The sequence below is a fragment of the Bison bison genome, unplaced genomic scaffold (assembly GCF_000754665.1).
Source record: "Bison bison bison isolate TAMUID 2011002044 unplaced genomic scaffold, Bison_UMD1.0 scf7180017864475, whole genome shotgun sequence".
Classification (NCBI taxonomy): Eukaryota; Metazoa; Chordata; class Mammalia; order Artiodactyla; family Bovidae; genus Bison; species Bison bison.
In genome coordinates, this window is record NW_011495036.1 from 1,957,506 (window position 1) to 1,980,587 (window position 23,082).

At 45.3% G+C, this 23,082-nt stretch overlaps 1 protein-coding gene across 1 annotated transcript in view; it reads left to right on the top strand.

The window, feature by feature from the left end:
• The window catches only part of AGAP1 (ArfGAP with GTPase domain, ankyrin repeat and PH domain 1), a gene marked incomplete at its 5' end in the record, with an annotated part of 374,015 nt that overhangs the window by 179,029 nt on the left and 171,904 nt on the right, over positions 1-23,082 (top strand). Inside the window, 1 exon segment of the mRNA XM_010862065.1 lies at positions 15,774-15,942. Within this exon segment, the coding sequence (XP_010860367.1) occupies positions 15,774-15,942 (169 nt within the window).

A 23,082-nucleotide genomic window follows, 5' to 3' on the forward strand; every position in this document is an offset into this window, starting at 1 on the left:
TTGTTGGGGAATGAAGATCTGCAAGCCACATGGCATGGCCAAAAATAAAATAAATAAAATGACTCATCTTTGCATAAAATCAGGACATGTAACTGGATGATTGAGGATTCACAGAGAATCCCTTTGGCCAGCTGCACGCCTGTGAAGGTGCACCCCCATCTCTTGAGGTGGTGAATTGAGTTACACTTGGAAGAATTCTGCCTTGGTCTCCCCAGAATGTTACAGAAGCCAGACTGCAAGGCTGGACAGATAGAATCCAAGCCCGGATTTCCAGATGTGGAAACTCTGAGTCATGGAAGACTGCTAACCCCGAGAAGACAGGCCTCCCTTTCTTCCTGGGAAGACGATGTTGGCGTGTCCTGGCCGTGTCGCACTGCAGCAGTCCGCCTGTTCATCCTGTGATGGGTGGTTACCAGGTCCTGTTGCCCCTGAATAAGCCGTGGTGCCGGAAGCAGTCCTCGGTCTATACACGCCTCTCCAGTCTGGCTTCATTCCAGTCTGATGTCCATTGTGCAGGTGGACCTTCCTGCCCGTCCTCCATGGGAGGTGCTCCCTGGCTCCTCCTGAGGACTGTGCCCTGTGCCCCGGCTGCCCAGGGCTCTTGTGGGCTCAGCGCGCAGGCCACCACCGCAGAGGGGCCTCGTGGCCGAGCGCAGGGCCACACCAGGGCTTCGTGTCAAGCCTCTGCCCCTAGATGGCCTGGGTTCCAAACCTATGCTTGGTAATCCTGGCTCTGCCTTAAAAATCCTGGTGCAATTGGAAGGGAGGAAACTACCCGTATTACACAGCTTAGACGCCCCCCCGCCCGCCGCCACCCCTGCCCAAAGGTAGATTAGCTTTATGTCAGGGTCAGGAGAGAACACACACACAGGGGCGTGATACAGATGCCACAGAATCTTAGCCCGGTACTGGAACCCCCAGGTGGCCCTAATGGGAAAGAACCCGCTTGCCGGTACAGGAGATGCCAGAGACTCAGGTTTGATCCCTGGGTCAGGAAGATCCCTGGGAGGAGAGCATGGCAACCCACTCTAGTAGTCTTGCCTGGAGAATCCCATGGACAGAGGAGCCTGGTGGGCTACAGTCCATGGGGCCACAAAGAGTTGGACACGACTGAGTGACTAACTCTCATTTCACTTACCCACATAACATAAAATGTACCTTCTTTGCCCTTTTTAAGCATATGGTTCAGGACTGAGAAGGCTGTTCATCATGTTCTACAACAGGCACCTCCATCCGTCTCTGGGATGTTCTCATCTTGCACAAGTGAAACTCTGCCCCTATTAAACACTAACTCTGAATTCCCTCCCCTGGCCCCTGGCAGCCGCCTTCTACTTTTTTGATTCTATGAATTTGACTATCCTGAGTACCTCATATCAGTAGATCATGTAGTATTTGTCTTTTTGTGGCTCGGCTTTCACTTAGCCTCCTGCCTTCAAGGTTCATCCGTGTAGTAGCATTTCTTTCCTTTTTAGGGCTGAGTAATAATCCACTGTATATACATACAATACCATTGGGTATGTACATCCCACAACTCAACCAACTGCAGATCAATATTTTGGGGGAAAAAAAATCCAGAGTTCCAAAAAGCAAAAACTTGAATTTCTCACATGCTAGCAACTATTTACATATCATTTATATCATATTAGGTGTTAGAAATAATCTAGAGATGATATACAGGAAGAAAAAGGTTACAGGGGCTTCCCTGGTGGCTCAGATGATAAAGAATCCACCTGCAATGCAGGAGACCTGGGTTTGATCCCTGGGTTGGCACGATCCCCCAGAGGAAGGCATGGCAACCCCCTCCACTGTTCTTGCCTGGAGAATCCCATGCACAGAGGAGCCTGGCAGCTGCAGTCCCTGGGGTCACAAAGAATTGGACAGGACAGAGTGACTAAGCACAGCAATGTGTGTAAGTTATATGCAAATACTCTGCCGTTTCATATACGGGCCTTGAGATTCTGTGGATTTTGTTGTCCCCCGGGTCCTGGAACCAGTCCCAGTGTGTGCACCGCATGCTGTGTCCATTCATTTGTGGGGCGACACTTGGCTTCTTCCCTTCCTTGGCTGCTGTGAATGTTGTTGTTCTGATGCTGGGTCCTGGCTGGCTCTTTGTGACCCCCATGGACTGCAGGGACACCAGGCTTCCCTGTCATTCACTGTCTCCCGGGAGTTTGCTCAAACGCATGTCCACTGAGTCTCTGATGCTATCTAACCATCTCATCCTCTGCCACTGCTTCCTCCTTTTACCTTCAGTCTTTCCCAGCATCAGGGTCTTCTCCAATGAGTCCACTCTTCACATCAGATAGCCAAAGTATTGGAGTTTCGTAGGTGTGCAAATACCTCTTTGGAGCTTGAAGTTTTACTGTTAAGAACTACAAAGCGGGAGAGCTGTTGAGAAGAGCTGAATTTAAAGATGCCCGACATTAACCAAGCCCTGGTTGAGAAATACCACAGAGAAACTGGCTGGGCCCTTCATGATCAAGGCGGGTTCTGGAGGCCTAATACCCTGCATGATGGTCTAGAAGCCACATGGTGTGAAAACACCCACCCAGCCCTGCCCACGTGGGCTCTCTGTGTTTGCCGAGTGCCCTCCGAAGGTGAGGGGAGCTGTCCCTCTCTGTTCTTCGGGTAGCCTGAGAAATACTTCTGGCGTTCATTGGCGTTTCAGATAGCATGAGAAATCATTTCGCCTGTGTATCAAGGCTTTCAGGCCCATGGCATGACACCACCACAATAGAATAAAAAATTTCAAGGAATATCTACAACTATTGTTGGCAGAAGGGACCACTGGAAAACTCACACCTTTTACACAAATAGAAAAATGTTAGATTCTTTATCAAAGTCTGCTCCAAGGAATTCCTCATTTATTTATATAGCCCTCAGTGTTCTTGCCTGGAGAATCCCAGGGACAGAGGAGCCTGGTAGGAGGCCGTCTATGGGGTTGCACAGAGTCAGACACGACTGAAGCGACTTAGCAGCAGCAGCAGCAGCAGCAGGGTTTGAAAGTGTTTAGGTTTACAAAGGGAAAAAATGGCCAAAATGCTGGCTTACCATGGTACACTTTGTCTTGATGTTGAGAACAGGATGACTGTAAGTAGCCCAAGATCAGAGAAAGTCTTCCTGTCTTTATAGAAATTAAGCCATCAGATAGGGTAGACTGTGCCTAATTTACTTTTTTTTCTACATCGAAAAACTCTTCTGTCTTCTTGCTTTAAAAAAAAAAAAAAAGTATATATATGTTTTTATAATAGCCTGTGAGTTTGAGTAAAGCTTCTAGAGGAATCCACGGGACACTGCCTTAGCAGTACATAGCATATTTCATCCTTGTACCTAATCTGCAGGGCTTCCCAGGTGATGCAGTGGTAAAGAATCTGCCTGCTAATGCAGGAGATGTAGGTTCGATCCCTGGGTGGGGAAGATCCCCTGGAGAAGGAAATGGCAACCCACTCCAGTATTCCTGCCTGGAGAATCCCATGGACAGAGGAGCCTGGCAGGCTACAGTCATCGGGGTTGCAAAAGAGCTGGATACATCTTAGGAAGTAAAACAACATCAGCAACAACTCACTCTGTATCACTTTGTTTTCCACTGGGACCCTGTGAGGGTTGTTAATTGTGGCTGGAAATCCTTACCAAAGGTAGCCAAGTCCAGTCCATCCATTTTCTTCACTGGCAGCAAGTCGCTGTGGAGAACTCTCAGTGGGAGAGCTCGGGCGTGGGGGACAGGCGGGAATGCTCTTTCCCTGCTGCCAAGAGATGGGGTTTCATCATTAGACTTTATAAATGCGTGCTGCTCTGGTTCTAGCCCGGTTGCCGGCCGGTTGCTAAGGTGTTAGGAGGAAGGGAGCGATGCAGACTCGGAGGATGGCTTCTTCTCAGGTGTGCCCGTGGCCCCAGATGGAAACCAATCAAGGTGCGATTTATGTTCATTAAGTGCTTGTCAAAACTGAAAAATTTTCTAATCAACAGCAATCTAGCGGCGTCCCCGTCGATGGCTGGGAGTGCCGCCTCTGCCGCAGCGGCTATTTGCCTGTTACAACTCTAGGCTAAGAATCCGCTGATGATTACATTAGGCTAAGCTGCGAAGTAAATGAACCATATCTTATTTAGGTGCCACAAGCTTCAGTGTAGTCCTGCCCCGCAGGGCACTTGATAGCGTTTTATGGCTTTAAAATTAGTGTAGCTTCCCATTGGCTGCAGGGCACTTGCCTGTTATGCCTTTGAACTCAATAAGCAAGGGGAAGGGGGCCTTTTGTTTTTCTCCTGTATTTTTCTCCCTTGCATTTTTAGCAATTTTGTTTTGCATCTTTTCCAGACGGCGTTTTGCAATAAAAATGTCTGACTACCCTCTATATGCCTACCCCATCCCACCTCCCCTTCACAAAAAAAATAAAGAAAAAAGGAGAAAGGGAAGAAAAAGTAGAAAATGTCATGCATTTCCAGAGGACAGTTTCTTTCCCCTATCCTGCTAAGTGAGAAATAGCATTGCAAGTCACCCCCAACGGCTTATCGTGTTGGGGTGGCTGCCTCCAGTGGGGACAACACCTATGCTTCGGGAAATGCCCATGTGAAATCACAGGGCAAATATTTCAGTATATTTATTAGACATGAGCAGTAAGAGCCAACATTTATTTAGGGCTTTGGGATTCTTTCAAGTTCTTTCTTTATTATCTCAGTTAATCACAAAAACAATTGCTTGATGAAAGAATTATTATTATCCTTATATTTAAAGATGAGAAATCAGAACCCGGGATGATGAAACAGTCCACAAGCCCTGACAGACAGAGCCTCCAGGCACTCTTACTCTGAGGCCATCCTCTGGCCTGGAGAAGCTCTGTCTTCTGCAGATAGTCTTAATTTAGAAAACCAGAGAACTATGTTAGTCAGTGAATTGACCACTCTTCATTTGAAATGAATCTGATTATATTACTGTAAACCACCTTGGTGGGCAGTAAACAGCATTAGGAAAACAGGGTCACTCCCAAAACAGTGCATCAGGGAGCCAAAAAAGTGTTTTTTTTCTGGACAGGCCTCGTCAGAGTTCTGAAATTAGAGGAAATTCTGTGATGGGCAAAACTTGAAGTGGGACTTTTTCTGTCCATGTTGGGTTAAAACGGTAGAAGAAGATAGTGATCGTTAGTGTCCTAGGAAGATGACTTTGTCTGCTTTTCTGTCTTTAAAAAATCTATTTCTTTAAGTGCTTCACATTCTAGCAAATGCATCCCAAGGAATCTGGAGTTTTAAAAAGGTTCAGATAGATCTAATTATCATTATGGTGAATATTCCTACATAACTCAGACTTTGTCAGATCTAAGTACTGGTCCAGTTGTTTCAAGCCATATTTAATTATAAAAATACTCGTAGAGCCAGGAATGGCGCTGGCTCCTTGAAGTTCACTGCAGTGAACTTTCACTCATGCTTGCCTCTGGAAGAGACCTGCATATCCAACACATTCATTTTGTAAGGCTAGGTTTGAGCATGCATGGGTTACAACTGGGTAATATTCAATTTAACTTAAAATGAGAAAAATCTGTCTTGCAGTGTAAAGCTCAATATACAAGGTCAATCAAGACAGAGACAATCAAGAAGCACAAAGATTATATTCATGATTCATTGTGGAAATTCTCTATTTTGATTTAGTATATTATATTAACCTGTGTTTCCCAGGTGGCTCAGTGGTAAAGAATCCGCCTGCCAGTACAGGAGATGCAGGAGACGTGGGTTCGATCCCTGGGTCAGCAAGATCCCCTGGAGAAGGAAATGGCAACCCACTCCAGTGTTCTTGCCTGGGAAATAATATGGACAGAAAAGCCTGACAGGCTACAGTCCACAGGGTCACAAAGAGTCAGACACAGCTGAGCAACTGAGCATGCATGCATATTAACCTGTGACCCGAGCTTATGTTGGACTTGAGCCCACCATGGACTTGAGCCCAACATTGGACTTGAATGCTGAGAGCATGTGCACTGGAGAGGTTTGCCCTAGGGTGTCGAGCTCCCCTTGATCTGTGAGGGTGCCACACTTGCATGACGTTTCACCAGCCTTCTCTGCTGGTGCGTCTTAGGTTAATTCCCTGGGCGCGGTAAAGCCTTTGTGCAGAATCAAGGGTCGTCAGCTTTGCCTTTGTCTCGTTGCTGTTACACATCCAGTTTGCTGGGTGCCATCTCCCTGCAGCGGCCACAGGTCACATGGATCCACACTGGTCAAGTGGTCGTCCCGAAGCAGCTCTAGAAGTGAGACTCTGGGATTCTCTTGACCGTCTTGGGAAACCAAACTGATTCTCCCAAGGCTTTTCTCTTTGAAGCTGCCTCCTTCCTTGCTATTATAACTGTGGTCCTGTGGCGATAAGGAGAAATTGTCCTCTTTGAGGTATGTGATCTGAATGGATGTGGCCGGAAGATTTCTCGTAGTATTATAATATCTTCCTGGTATCTTTAGGGTGTCACTCTCCTCTGTGCCGGTGACTATATATGAGGCTATTGTTTATTATTCATACGTGTCGGACTTGAGCGTTCGCTGGTGTCTTTGAAGGGATGGTATTGTGTATGTCTTTATAGAGGTATTTCCTTTGAAAATAGGATTAAGCAGAGTTTGGGAATGGCAGGACATCTGACAATGGCTTCTCTTACATACTTTTTTTTTTTTTTTTTTGAGCCCAGAAGTAAAGGTTTTTAAAAATAGGATTTATACAGACTTCTATTCTTCTTGAAACTGGACATGCGTGAAGTGTAGTGGAAATGGGGAAGCCTGAGTTATTCCCCTCCTCCAGGAGAAGACAGACAGGGTGCTGACCGTGTCTAGTACCTGCACTGCCCCCAGTTGTGTGCATAAAATCACACACACCCAGCCCGTGGCTGGTTTGTGAACATTAAGCTGGACTCGTGGTTCTGGGGCCCGTATACTTTCTTCAAAATCGAGGCATCTGAATGAGTTTTTGTTTCTGTGGATTATATCTATTGACGTTTGTCATGGGAGAAATTAGAACAGAAAAAAATTTTATATTCTAGAATTCATTTAAAATAATAATAACCCACCCATTACATACTATCCCACAAACATTGTTTATGAAAAAGATATTTTCCAAAATAAAAGGAAATTGTGAGCAGAGTAGCATTGTTTTCCTTTTTTCAAAGCACTTTTAAAGTGTGTAAAAAAAACTCTGATAAAGATATTTGGCTGGAAGAGGGAGGAGTTTTTTTTTAAATGTCGTGTGCTTTTAAAATTTTCTGTTTTTGAAGCGTAGTTGATTCACAATGGCATGTTAATTTCTCCTCTGCAGCGCAGTGATCCAGCGATTCGTGTGTGCATTCTTTTTCACATTCCTTTCCATTATGCTTTATTATATGATATTGAATATACGGCCCTGTGCTGTGTAGTAGCATCTTGTTGCTTATCCCTCCTATATATACTACTTTGAATCTGCTAACCCCAAACTCCCAATCCCTCCTTCCCCCACTCCCCTCCCACCCCAGCAACTTGACGTCTGTCCTCTATGGCTGTGAGTCTGTCTCCTAGATCAGTCATTTGTTGTGTCATATTTTAGATTTCTCTATATAAATGCCATCATATGACATTTGTCTTTCTCTGCCTGGCTTACTGCACTCAGTATGTTCATCTCTACGTTCATCCATGTTGCTGCAAGTGGCATTATTTCTTTCTTTTTTTTTTATGGCTGAGTAGCAGCCTTTTGTATGTGTGTACCACTTCTTTGGGGGCTTCCCTGGTGGCTCAGAGGTTAAAGCGTCTGCCTCCAATGCAGGAGACCCGGGTTCAGTCCCTGGGTCGGGAAGATCCCCTGGAGAAGGAAATGGTAACCCACTCCAGTACTCTTACCTGGAGAATCCCATGGATGGAGAAGCCTGGTATGCTACACTCCACAGGGTCGCAGAGTCGGCCACGACTGAGCGGCCTCACTTCACTTGCACCACTTCTCTACCCGTTCATCTGTCAGTGGACTTTTGAGTTGTCTCCATGTCCTGGCTATTGTCAGTAGTGCTGCAGTGAACACTGGGCTGCATGTGTCTTTTTGAATTATAATTTTGTCTGGATACTTGGGCTTCCCAGGGGGCACAGTTGTAAAGAATCTGCCTGCCAATGCAGGAGACACAAGAGATGGGGGTTTGGTCCTTGGGCCAGGAAGATCCCCTGGAGTAGGAAACAGCAGCCCACTTCACTGCTCTTGCCTGGGAAATTCCACGGACAGAGGAGCCTCTCGGGCTGCAGTCCGTGGGATCACAAAGACTCAGACGTGATTGAGCGACTAGGAGTGGGATTGTTGGATCACATAGCAGCTCTAGCTTCTGAGGAACCTCCATACTGTTTTCCATACTGCTGCAGCAATTTATATTCCCACCAACAGTGTAGGAGGGCTGAGGGAGGAGCACTTTAATAGCCATTTCAGATTGTGGGTCTTCTTGGGTACTGCACCAAAACTCTACATGTGACAGTTTCTTAAAGATTAGGAATTCAATGAAGTTTACTTTCCTTGCTGATTTAAAATCCAATGACCTGTCTTGCACTTTGAATGAATTTGTATCCATGCATGTGACATTCAGCATCAGTCGTTTCAGAAAGCTTGTTTAACTGAGGTATGCGATTTCCAAATGGTGACACTTTTCATTGAGTTGTTCAGTGTCCGACTCTTTACAACCCCAGGAACACCAGGCTTCCCTGTCCTTCACTATCTCCCAGAGTTTGTGCAAACTCATGTCTACTGAATCGGTGATGCCATCCAACCATCTCATCCTCTGTCACCACCTTCTCCTCCTTCCCTCAATCTTTCCCAGCATCAGGGTCTTTTCCAGTGAATTGGCTCTTCACATCAGGTGGCCAAAGGATTGGAGTTGCAGCTTCAGCGTCAGTCCTTCCAACGAATATTCAGGATTGACTGGTTTGATCTCTTTGTGGTCCAAGGGCCTCTCAAGAGTCTTTTCCAGCAGTGCCGCAGTTCGAAAGCATCAATTCTTCAGCACTCAGCCTTCTTTATGGTCCAACTCTCACATCCATCTGTACATGACTACTGGAAAAACTATAGCTTTGACTATGCAGACCTTTGTCAGCAAAGTGATGTCTCTGCCTTTTAATACAGTCTAGGTTTGTCCTAGCTTTTCTTCCAAGGAGCAAGCATCTTTTAAATCGACCACTGTTTCCATTTCTCCCCATCTACTTGCCTTGAAGTGATGGGACTGGATGCCATGAACTTAGTTTTTTGAGTATTGAGTTTTAAGCCAGCTTTTTCACTCTCTTCTTTCACTTTCTTAAAGGGCTCTTTAGTTCCTCTTCACTTTCTGCCATGAGGGTGGTGTCATCTGCATATCTGAGATTCTTGATCTCTCTTCCAGGCAATCTTGATTCCAGCTTGTGATACATCCACCCTGGCACCTCTCATGATGTAATCTGCATATAAGTCAAATAAGCAGGTGACAATATGCAGCCTTGACGTACTCCTTTCCCAATTTTGAACCAGTCTGTTGTTTCATGTCCTGTTCTAACTGTTGCTTCTTGACCTGCATACAGGTTTCTCAGGAGGAAGGTCAGGTGGTCTGGTATTTCCATCTCTTTAATAATTTTTCACAGTTTCTTGTGATTCACACAGTCAGAGGCTTTAATGTAGCCAACGAATCAAAAGTAAATGTTTTTCTGGAGCTCTCTTGCTTTTTCGATGATCCAATGAATGTTGGCAATTTGGTCTCTAGTCCCTCTGCCTTTTCTAAATCAGGGTCTTTTAATACCCCTCAAATCACATTCATTAATATCACCACCAGTCTTGTCAGAAAAAAGTCTCTGGGTATTTAGAAGTTATCAATCTCTTGGTGAGAGTTACAAGTTTTCAAACTTCACATCATCACTGCTACTGTTGCTGCTAAGTCACTTCAGTCGTGTCCGACTCTGTGTGACCCCATAGATGGCAGCCCAACAGGCTCCCCCGTCCCTGGGATTCTCCAGGCAAGAACACTGGAGTGGGTTGCCATTTCCTTCTCCAATGCATGAAAGTGAGAGTGAAGTTGCTCAGTCATGTCCGACTCCTAGCGACCCCTAGGACTGCAGCCCACCAGGCTCCTCCATCCATGGGATTTTCCAGGCAATAGTACTGGAGTGGGGTGCCATTGCCTTCTCCTCACATCATCACTAGAAAGCTCAAATTCTACCACTGGCCACAAACACTGTCACCTGCTTTCCTTGCAGTACTTACTTTGTTCATTTTCAAGAAAATATCTGCCAAGCACCCAAGACTGAATCACCACAGTTAGTGTCTGACATAGTCCTTCTTTCAAGTAGAAGTGTTGCCCCCGCAAACAAGTGACAAATTCAGCTTGTGAATGAAACACTTCAGGAAGAGCTTTCCTTCCTTTAAAGTGCAGCAGAAACCCTGAAGTATACTTGCCGTGGCATCACCCGAGCAATTTAAAGGCTCAGAGGTTACCATTGTTTTTAATTGGTAGGTTTTGGTTTATTAAGAACATCCTGGAGTGAAGCTGTTTTTTGTTTGCATTTTGAGAGCGTAGGAATCAGTAAAATAAAGACAATGTGCGGCACAACCTGGTTACCACGGTCTCGCTCCACGCTGAGACACCATCAGGGTTTATCACTCACACCGCTTCTGTACCATCAAAGCAAATTTCAACACAGGGAAAAAGCAAGCGATGTCTTGGGGTTGTTTTGAAAATAGTGTTGAACCTGTGAATCCCCTGATAGGGTGTTGAAGACCACACTTTGAGGATTGCTGAATTTAGATTATGCAAAGAGAAAATGCTTGATTAGATTAGCCGTGACACAAACACCAAAGCAAAGCATTAGTCTGTCCTAACAGTTATCTCACTTAGACAAAATATTAGAGTAATAGAAAAGTGTAAATTTCTCAACATTTTATGTACAGTTAGGAACCAGAACTTATTGAGAAAACCTAATTGGAATACAGATTCCTATAATTCTTTCCATCATGTAATTACAGAAACGAATAGTGTTAATCCCTTTAAAAAGTACATGTGAAATTGGAGTGGTGCTGATTGCCTTCCAGAGCCGTGTGCTTTATTCTGATGATCTAACTCTGAGATGCCAATCACATCATGGATGCATTTGGGTTTCGCTCTAAGATCTTGTTAAACTGCTTTCTGGTACCCTATGAATACATGAAGCAAACCATCTTTCACCAGACAGCCAAAGGTAACAAAGGGATGGGAAGCAGTGAGAATCAATATAGTAAGAGTATTTTTAGGGACTATTGATGGATTGCTGTATTTTGAGCTTAACTTCAAGGGCCAAATGCCCCCAAGCTGACTAAGATGAACTCACCATTTACTGAGAACTGTAGGGCGTCAGGCACACAGAGGGCTCTGGGATGGCCACGACAACACCCACACAGTGTTCCCTTGGCTGTCTGGGGAGAGCTCCTGGATGGGTTTTTTAGGAGCCTCGTGCAGTATTTTGATAGGGACTTGATGCCAGTCTCCTGGCTGGAACTTGATGCTTCTTCAGTGATGACCTTCCAGTCTTGGTAAGTCGTAACTGTGAGATTTTAGGACAGAACCATTACCACAGCACATTCATTAATGCTCCAATCAGGAGGGATCTGGTACACCCACCAAGGTGCCCAGGGCTCCGGGCTGTCTCCAGAGGTGGCCCGAGGAAGGTGGGAGCCACGTGGAGCCGTGCTGCCGTCAGCAAGCTGGAAGCTGTGGATCCCTGACACGCTCTCAGTTGCTAGCAGGTTCCCTCACTGTACCTCATTTGCATCTGGGACATCAATTAGCATGTTTGTTGAGGCTAATTGAATGAAACTCAATCATAGCTCTTAATTGCTTGACTATGTGAAAAGAAATCACATTAATGCAGCTAATTAAGTGTACGGCAATAGATGCAACATAATTAGGAGGAAAATGTAAAAAACAAGGGATGGCAAAGGTGCGGGAGCTGGGTGGCAGGGGGGCGCCAGGCGAGGTTACCGAGCTCCAGCCACCCGGTCCGGGACGGTCCCTCCGCTCCAGCGCCTGCTTGCAAAAAATAATCCAGGCGACGAGCACGGACAACTTGAGAAGAAAAATGCAAATAGGTTTGCAATTACTACTTTTTCAAGCTGTTGAGGGGCAGGAGATGGCACCTCTGGGGGGCCAGGCTCTTGAGTGGGCCCCAGGGACTTGTTAAGTGCTGTTTAAAAGTACTTGGCTTTGAATTACCCTCATGCCTTGTTAAAGGGTTTTTTCCCCTTTTATCCTCGATCAGCATTTTTCTACCAGGAACACGGGGAAGGGATGTATCTGGAACATTTGCATATCAAAATCAAGCTCGCCGGCTTTATTTCGCCCTGCGAGGTCCCTACTTTGGACCACTGGGCCCCACGTCCCACTTCTAAAGAGGCGACATTATTTAGAGGTTGTAGCTTCAATTGCTCAAGTCCCAAGCTGGGGCCAGATGAAAAGGGTAATTCTTGCAAAACCAGAAAACTCCCGTGTTGTTTCTCTTGGGAGAAGCTAGAAGCCAGTGATTCAGGTATCCACCTGTTTCTGAAAACACCAAGCTGAAAGACTTGTGTGGACTAGGAAATGCATCTTATAAAGGTTTTAGCAATGTTAGAGGCTTGAAATTTAGGAATTGCCAAACTTACCCTCTGAATTTCTTAAGAACTAATTCTTCTGTGCTTTGAAGCACCTAACACAAGCAGGAAAAACAGATCCCTCAGCCTGTGCTGAGCCAAAGATAAATGGGTCCCTTTGCTGCATTCAGATCTGGAGAGCTGGCACTTGATACATTTCTATAATAAATTTAAATAAAATATCCTGGTTATTGTATGTTAAAACATGCCTATTAAAAAGGAGGCCATGCTGAGGCTTAGTCACTCTCTGATTAGGCTCATTTCAGAGCCCATAAGCCATAAATGCTCAATTACACTCCTGTTATTGTATTTTAATTTGTTAAGAATTGGCATTAAAGAAGAAAGTTATAGCAAGTTGATATTTTTAAAGGAGTAACTATGCAAGAAGGAATTCATTATTTACAAGTCCTAACTTTGGTTTTGAAACTTGAGGTTTGCCCCTTTTCAGTAGATATCAATGGAAGTAAGTGAAAACTGCTTGAGAACAACCTTTTTTCACAATGACCTTGACCCTTGGTCCTGTGCTGACTGAAGGTCACTTTCCATGTTTTTTGTTCGCTGGCCTCTTGATAAGCTGCGTCCAGAGACCTCGCTGGTGTTTCCTCCCATCTGCCTTATCCTTCAGCCTAATCTAAGGATAACGACTTTCTTTCTATCCTTAGTCCTCATCCTTTTGAAATCACAATTTTTTTCATAGTAAATAATATTTGTGGTGGGAGTCGGGGGGCGCAGTTTCTAAGCATCTTAACTTTCAAGTGGAATCTTTTAGTCTGTTCCCAGTTGGACACAGAACCTCCCTTCCCGAAACCTGTGATAACTCTCCTTCCAACATGCCCATGGCCAACCCCGGCAGATGTCCCCCCAAGAGATGGGAGATGACATGCCCGGCTGGTCCAGCCCGGGGTGCATCAGTGCCTATGCCCCCGGCTTCCCCCACTGACGGCGTACGAGCTGGTGCAGCCGCTTCCATCTGGATGGTTTATCATCGCTGAGGAAGGCCCAGCCTCGCCCCTCCCTGGAGGAACTGGTCTGAGTTCACCCCCACTGTGGTGCACCCCCTGATCCTTCCTCTATCTGTCTGCAGGCCCATGTTCCTCCTAAGCCTAGCCGTGGCTTTTTGAGCTTCTGTTATGTGCTAAGAATTGTCCGTCTGAGGTCTGTCCTTGGGCGGTCGCCTGTGACCCCGTTGCATCTTCTTTTGCTGGGCTGGTGCTCGGCGAACCTTCTGGGGTTCTGTATTCTCCATCACAGGCTCCCCTCATGTGATGGAGTTTCTCTTCCAGCACTTCCTCCTCCTCTGTTGAGAATTCTCCCAGCCCCTTTCCTGAGTCTGGAGTGGCCCCCATGTGGCCACGACTCTCAGCTGCTTAGGTTCCAGGGGGAGGTGTGATGCTCAGCCGGTTTTCCCCCCTGCATATGGCCGAGAGAGGACGGCTCTGTCTGTCCTGACAACTCAATTTGGGTTCTTGCCACGGGTTGGAATCTTGGACTTTGGATTCCTTCTTGGGCCATAATTTCTATCAGAAAACTTCCTGCTTCTGGATAGACCAGTCCCTGCTTCTCAGCTGCTTCACCTCCTGAAATATTGACCTTGTCTTGCAATTAAAAGAAGCCAGCAGGGTCCTTCTCTTGGCTTCCCTGGTACCTTGCGTCTCCTCTCGCGTGTCCGTCACACACCTTGACCGACTTTCCTGGCCCCTCTGACTGTGCAGTCTGCTGCTAGACCATCGCCTCCTTCTCTCCCTGCATCTACTGGCCCTGCTGACGGGTAGCTATGAGGAAACGACTCGCTGCTCCTGTCTCCCTGGGCCCCTTGCAGCCCACACACTGGCTCCTTTGGTAGTTCTTCTAAAATTAGATTGATTTAAACTCGATTGCTTATACGAAATACACATACATTGGTTTTTCTTTGATGTCGTAAAATGAATCCCCCCAGGATTCTGCCAGGCTTCCCAGGCTGCACTAGTGGTAAAGAACCTGCCTGCCAATGCGGGAGACGTAAGAGACATGGGTTCAATCGCTGGGTCAGAAGATCCCTTGGAAGAGGAAGTGGCAACCCCACTCCAGCAGTCTTGCCTGGAGAATCCCATGGACAAAGCAGCCTGGTGGGCTACAGTCCTGGGGTCAAAAAGAGTCTGACACAACTGAAGCGACTTAGCAAACACGCACAAAGGATTCTGCCAAGGAAGGAATCTGTTTATTTCCTTCCCTGGTTCGTCTTAAAACACTTGAAATATTATTTACCCAACAGTGATTTACATAGACTGCATCGTTTCTCAGTGTGCGACGTTGGTTTAATGATATGTCTGCAGAGACAAGGGGGCTTATTGCCCATAAAAACGCATGAAAAGATCAATAACTCCTAATGCGCCAAGAGACCCCTCACCCTGGCTCTCAGTTGCCGTCTCATCTCTGCCCATCCATCAGCTTTCTCCTAAGTATTGTTTTCCTCCACGTGGAATTGGATGACAGCCCACTGTGTACCTAGACTTCTCCTTAGTTCCATGATAACTGCTAGTCGTTCACCTCCGAAACACAGACAGCAGCAAGACACTGTTTCTGAGTACAGCGAATCCCTTGAAGAAACCTCACACTGAGTATAAATAATGTGCTTTCTACTTGAACATCCAGCTCTTGTCCATCCATCAGGGACCTCTATGTTTTTTCAGCACCCTACTACTGACCCCTCAGACATCTTCCTGAACAAAACGCTTGGCCTCTGAGTTAGAGTGTTTACCTGAGTTCCCAGCAGACAACTTAGCTAGACATTCAAGGGTATCGCCATCAGAGACAAAAAGGTTATTACAAAATAGCTCCTATTCCATGGAGTTTTCCCTGCAACTCACAGAAGAGCCCAGGTTCCTCATGTGCCATCTGATAAGTATCAGCTCACAGAGTAGGATTTCATGTCCGTATTTATTTTCTTTATCCTCCCGCATAGAAGCATCTACTGCGTCTCCTTATCTCCAGCGCCTGGGCTAGTTCAGGACACAGAGGCAGAGCTGATTTCAGTATAATGATGACGCCATCAGGACAAGACAGATCAAAGTCTCCTTATTTTTTAAAGCGCTCACCACCATGGAAGGGTCATAGGATGATGCCTCATGATGTCTCATAGAACCTCTTGTCCTAGATTGTAGAAGGTCTCCCTTTTAATCTCTCTTGGGTGTTTTAACGTTTTGAACAGGATTACATGCAGAATGTTCACGGTAAAGAGATTGATCTTCTGAGAACCACTGTGAAAGTCCCAGGGAAGAGGCCCCCCCGAGCCACGTCGGCCTGCGCGCCCATCTCCAGCCCGAAAACCAATGGCCTGTCCAAGGACATGAGCAGCTTGCACATTTCACCGAATTCAGGTAAGCTCACAGCCGACCTGCCGAAGAGATCCAGCCCAGCTCTAGCGATGGGTGGCCCTGATGTGGGAGACAGCGCTGAGCTTCTCGGGTTAAGGGGAGGCTTTGCCCGTTGGACTGTAGGCTAAGGGACACCCTCTCACATCTTCCACGGGTGCTTGTTCGCCCTACAGCTTGGGCCCCAGCACTGCCCACAAGCAAACTGTGGCACTTTGAGTCACAGCTGCATGGACCGCTGGGCTTTTCCAGGGCTGGTGGCTGAAAGTTGCATCTTACACGTGATGGAGGATTTAAGGGCCCTTGGAAAAACATCAATTCACTGTTAAAGTGTCAAGGATTAGTCCTAACTAATTTGTCATAAATGTGCATAGAAAAATGGAAACACCAATTTGGAGCAAGATTTAAAGCAAACCATTGGACCTGCACAAAATCTCAGACTCTCTCAGTTTTGTATTGTAACTGTTATGTCTTCTTCGACACAGCTTTTGGTCTTCTGCATTCTCTTTTAAAGGAGGATTTGTCTTTCATTCAGCATCAGAGAAAATCAGTGTTTCTCAAAATAGAGGTGCTGAGAAATTCCTAGCCTCGGTGTACAACGCAAGCCCTCCAGGGTATTGTGGTTCATTGTTGTATTAAGAGTCTTGGCAAACCATGCTGTGGCTTTTGCCTTCCGTGATTTCTTATCAGAGGAAAGGTAGTGAGGACTTAAAGTCTTCCCACCAACAAACTCGGACTCCTCCAACAAATGGAATCCCTTAACAGATTTCCGTTATTTCCTTTTTTGTCTCCAGCTTGCATCTGATTTTCTCAAAATAGATTTCTGTGCTGTAGTCGTTCCTAGCATGTGTCCCTGCCTCTTAAACACGCTGCCTTTTTTTCCTTTCTGAAATGCTAAATGCTTTTAAAGAGAAACGATGCTGACCCCATCGTTCCACGGTGTGAATGACATTGTTGGCCAAAGGAGTCTAATAAAAAGGAGATAGAATTTGGGGTCTGCAGCCTGTGCCCTACTGCCGGGTACTGCACGGTGCTGGGTAGGTAACTGACCACACTTCCCATGAGGCTGGTCCGGCCTGGCCTGCCTCCATCACACAGGTGTGATGGCAGGTACTGTGGAAACCCATAAACACAACACAAACGTCAGCTGTTGTTACTAATCTAAGTAAAAGTCGGCTTTCTCATAACAGAGACATTAGTTCATTCCAGGAAGCAGATAAGGTTACCTTATGGGGTCTCATGGCCTACTGACCTTCCTTCCAAGAGATACGTGAATTTTCCCTTTCAGGATGGTGTGCTAACTCTATAGGAAGAGAGAAAATTGCCCAAGGAAAAACAATTTTTTTCTATAGTGAATAAAAAGCTGATGTCTTCATTTTAAACTATTTTTTTTTGTTCAAAAAGTACTTATTGAGTATCTATTCCATGCCAGGGATTGTGTGTTGTGTGGATCCCAAGTTCCCGACCTCCAGAACTTCCATGCAAGGCAGTCCACCCTTAAGGGAAAGTCACCAACTTTCCATTTCCCCTTCTAACCAACCGTCATGCCACATCTCTCCATTTATTTAATCAAATCAACAAGCACATATGAAGTTTCTAATGTGTGCTGGTCACTGTCCTGCACTCCAGGGGAACAGAAATATGAGATGTTATCCCTGCCCTCCGGAATCTCAGCCTCTGGGTAGTGGGAGAGATGAGTAGATGAATCAGTGCAATGGCGCATAGTCAGGGCAGGTAAGCGGGTGTGAAGGCCCAAGGCCGTGTGCTTGGCTCCACCCCAGGAGGTGGGACAAGGCTTCCGGGGGATGCCCGTGTAGGTGGGAAGAAAGGGTGGGAATTTGCCAGAAAGTAGGATGAGGAAAGAGTCCTGACAATTTGAAGCCGTGTGGGCTATGTAAGATTTGGGGTTTGGACGTCATCTTGAGATTTGTGCTCTTTGGAGCTTAACCGCCACTTACTGTCCTAAGGAAAATACCGTGTTTGTTAACAAATAGAAAACACACCAATGCCATATAAACCTTATCACGTTCCCAGAAGATGTTATGTCGTGGGCCTCAGCCAAGGGATTGAGTTTGCAATGTCCAGTTGCCTTCTCTTTAAGAGTCTTGCTGTTGGGTGAATGGGAGGCTTTGGGGCACAAACAAAATCCTTTTTCCACGGTCACACCCTCGGTTTATTACAAGCAGGTAATCAACCTACACCACGTGCATTGCCATTCAGGGAGCCTGGTAGATTTTTCTTCCTCCTTGGATCACAGGTAGGGGCGCAAACAGTGCAAGTTCAGGGCATGAAGCAGGGCACCCAAAGCCGGTGCTCCGGGACAACCCAGAGGGAGAGGGTGGGGAGGCGGGTAGGAGGGGGATTCAGGATGGGGGGACACATATATAGCTGTGGTCGACTCATGTTGATGTAAGGCAAAAACCGTCACAGTATTATAATCATCCTCCAATTTAAATAAATTAATTTAAAAAAAAAAACAAGTAGGGACTCGGAAGTAGGAATATGACGTCCGCCGGAGCACAGCACCACTTAGGGGGAGGAAAGCTGCTCGTGGTCACAGGGCTCAGGGCTGTGGTGCCCTCAGCCAAGCCCTGGACGGGGTCACCAACTGGTGTCCAGCAAGAGTGACTTCTATCCTGCTGTCCATAGAGCTGTCTCAGGAAGAATTCCAACCCAGCACACTTAATTCAGAGTAAATCATTGCTGCTTTTAAGTGATGGATTTTTTTTTCAGCTGAAAAATGGGTATTAGTTATTTTAGAGCTACTTGACAAAGAACTTACCACAGTACTTAACCTCATCTTTCACTGTCAACTCATTAGAATTCTGCCACTTTGGTTTAGAACTCTGGATGAACCGCTGTTTCTTTTCAGCTTTTTGATTGCTTGTTTCACTTTCTATCTCCACGTTATAGAATCAGATCGATGTTGTGTGCCTTCCCTTCTATAACGTTTACATTCACGTAGATCTGACCTGATACACACTTATTCTGAAATCTTTGTGCATAACTTACTAATGTCTTAGAATATAAGTCTGGAGTTGAAGTGACTCGGTAAACAGATACAAACATTTATAAGATTCTTGTTACACATTTCCAAATTCATTTCTAAAGAGGCTTTATAGAAAATAAACTTCTGTGTATAGAGTGAGTGCTCACTTCACTTTTAAACGTTTTTAGAATCTATGCCAGTCTCCTAAGCAATAAAAGTATCTCATGCTTCGCTTGTTTGGATCCTTCAGTCCGTGCTGACGTTGAACATCTCGTGTGTCTTTCGGTCACCTGTGTTTCTATGTTGTATTCTTTAGACGTATCCCTTGCCCGTTGCTGCCCTAGGCACTTGTCTTTTGCTTATTAACATGTAAGAACTAACTCTTTGTATATTAAGGGTATTAGCACTTTGTAGTATATTTTGAAGCTACTTCCCCAGTTTACTATTTGCTTTTTTGATTTTATGGTCCTATTTACATAGAGAGGTTCTCCTTCTTTGGTATATAATAAAATCATTAGACTTGTACTTCTATAGTTTCTACTTTAGGTATTTAGAAACCCTTTAATAATCCTGAAATAAGATCATAAATCATATATATTTATTTCAGAGTTTTATAATTTTACTGTTGGTCCCTTTCCCTTTTTTTATATTTAACCTCTAGTCTACCTCTTAATTTGTTTGAGTCTATTATATGTAATAGGAAATCTAGTTAAACTTTTTATTCAAATACATAACTAATTGTTCTTTCTCTCTTTGTTATTTCCTTTTCCTGTTGACTCTGTCTCCTTTCTTGTGCAACTAACTCATTTAATCAAATTAGTTATGTTTCTGGGCTTAAAAATGTATTATTCCATTGACCTGCTTTCTCCACATTGTGTGGGTTTCCTCCGCTGTCTTAGATTCATGGCTCGATTTATACCTGGTAGTATAACCTATAACAGTTTCTTATTACTCTTTGACTTTATAGTTTTTCTTGGTTATTGCCACCCATTTATTTTTTTTCCCCAATAACCTTCAGAATAACTTGAAACCTTCTCTTCCCCCTAAAAATAATCTCATTGTGACTATAATTGTCATGCTGTTAATCTATGAATTAGTAGTAGAGGAACTGACATTTTAGCTATATTGAGTTTCTTATTCTAACACACTTCTTTCCCATGTATTCAAACTTATTATATACCCCTCTGTATGTTAATTTATTCTATTACTGTTAGGATAGATCAGATTACTGTTAATCCATTCTATTATTTTATAATTTTTGGTGAAATGTGAAAGTTATATTTTAGGGGGCGTGTCTATTATACCATCTAATTGGTAAGAAATAAGAAAGCTCTGAATTTTTGTATTTTTTATATCCAGCCATCTTAACTCTTTCTTAGTTGAAATAATTATCCAGATGTTTCTCTTGGTTGTCTAGTGTGCAGTCATGACGCATTCCGCGTTTCACGTCTGTGATGCCTGACTATGTCGATGCTGACTTTTAGATCATCTCAACAGGTGTACGGATTTGGGCTCTGTATTGCTCCACCTCTTGAACCCTTCCCTGACCATCGTTACTGAATCAGTGCCTGCCCAGCCCTGATTAGTGCTCTGGAGTTCCAGGGGGTGAAACAAGACCCTCCCTCCAAGGGCTGTACACTCCAGTGGGGGCTGGAGGAGTCAGACGATAAACACACAGATAAGACCATTGAAGCTGGTGGGTCTAAAAGGGGCAATGGGATAGAAAATCACTGGGGGGAAGGGTGAGTCTTACGCTATTCCTAGTATTGGGGAGTGGTTTGCCAGTATTGGAATGCTGACTACATCTCAGACATTAAAATGCTGGAAATCTGATGATATTAACATCACGTTTTGCCAGGGGGTTGGGAAGGAGGAGGAAAAACACATTGTCATACCTTCATACTGCGGACCCAGCCTGGGTCTCATTTTGGGACTTGAGAGTTAACCAGAGCAGAAGGGCTGCAGTGAAGATGCTCCACTGTGAGGAAATCACAGCTACCATCAGGGCTTCCCAGGCAGCTCTGTGATGAAGGATCTGCCTGCCAAGCAGGACCTGGCTCCACTGTGAGGAAATCACAGCTCCATCAGGGCTTCCCAGGCAGCTCTGTGATAAAGGATCTGCCTGCCAAGCAGGAGACACAGGTTCAATTCCTGAGTCGGGAACGTGTACTGGAGAAGGAAATGGCAACCCACTTCAGTTATTCTTGCCTGGGAAATCCCATGGACAGAGGAGCCTGGCAGGCTGCAGTTGCAAAAGAGTCAGACACACCCGAGTGACTAAGCAACAACAATTACTACCATCAGAAAGATTTAAGAGGTTGGTTCTTGTATTCACAAAATGAAGCAAACAAAAGATTAGATGAAAAATCTGAGGAGAAATTAAGGGGGGAAATTGCAAAAATAAAAATTTCAGTAAATGGATTACAAACTATAAAGAACATTGCTAAAGATACTGCTGGTAATCAAAGATATAACAGAAGAAAGGATGTTGGAGATGACCAAGAAAATGCCAGTGTCTTCCCATTTGAAGAGTCAAGTATCACATTGGATAAGAGAGTAAGCTCTGTAAACATGGACACGTTCCCCAAAGCATCCAAGTGAAGGAAAGACTGAGGTTAACCTATCAAGGAAGAAAACTCTTAGAGACCTTGGCCTTCTCAAGAACAACACCTTGTATTTGTTACACGGACAAATCATTTTGAATTTAGAAGCTTATGTAGAGTCAAGCTATTATCAATCAAGTGTGAAGGCAGAAAGAAAACATTTTTGGATAACATACATGGATATAGGACATCTCCCTCTCAATGGGTTTTTGAAAAAATTACTTCAGCATCTACTCCAGCAAGAAGACGGAAAATCCAGAAGATGTTTGTTGATTCAGACCTGATTCAATTACCCCCTCCCCATCACATCTTTCCCTTCCTCCAAGATCCGTTTCTCAGGATGCCCAGGGCAGCATCTGCCTTTTCCATTCTTTTTATTTGTGTTCAGTTTTAGCTGTGCTGGATCTTTGATGCTTTGTGCGGGCTTTTGCTAGTTGCAGCAAGCGAGGGTGACATTCCTTGCAGTGCTCAGGCTCTTCATGGCTGCAGCTTCTCTTGCTGTGGAGACAGGCTCTAGTCATGCGGGCTTCAGTAGTCGCAGCGTATGGGCTTGCTAGTTGCGACTGGTGGGCTCTAGAGCGCTGGCTCAGTAACTGTGGCTCAGCAGCTTAGTTGCTCCGCACATGTGGGATTCTCCTGGACCAGGGATCAAACCCATGTCCCCTGCCTTGGCACGTGGATTCGTATCCACCGCACCACCAGGGAAGTCCTACATTGCCATTCTAAGGGAACCCATCAGAAGTCACATTTTAGAGAATCTACCCAACTGTCATTTCAGGGATGCTTCCAGAGAAGGTGGAAGGACTTCCACTTCCCTGGTGGCTCAGACGGTAAAGCGTCTGCCTACAATGCGGGAGCCCAGGTTCGATCCCTGGGTCGGGAAGATCCTCTGGAGAAGGAAATGGCAACCCAGTACTCTTGCCTGGAAAATCCCATAAACGGAGGAGCCTGGTAGGCTACAGTCCATGGGGTTGCAAAAAGTCAGACGTGACTGAGCTACTAAACTTTCTAAAAAAAAACTTTTCCAGATAAGGTGGTCAAATGTCCAAAAATACTTTCTGACATGAGTTTTAGGCCAGGTTGGTAGAACTGTATCCACATGTGACAGAATACAGAGTTATGTCATCTCTGACAGTTATTTTGACATTTCAGTAGAAAGCAAGAAAACATAAGGGCCCACAGTGGGGGCTCTGGAGTCACAGACACTAAACTGCATCCCACCTCCCCCATCTTAGGACCTCGTGCAGGTGTCTCTAAACGCCCAGCTCCCTCGTCTCGAAAACGGGAGAACAGTGCCTGCCTCCATCCCTGTAAGGGTAACACAAGCTCTGCTTTTCCAAAGCCTGACTTCAGCTCTGTGTCAGGAATCCATCATGATAGTCTGGCTCATCACCGGTGAAGAAAAGGAAGAGGGTTGAGAACTCAGGTCTTTGAATTAATTTTGCAGGTGCCATGAAGTGTTCATTTAGCCGTTGGGTAGACTTAGTGGCTTAGACTTACTAAGCTCATGCCCCCCCACCCCCCAGCTCCCCCCAGGATGGCAGCAGGAGATGC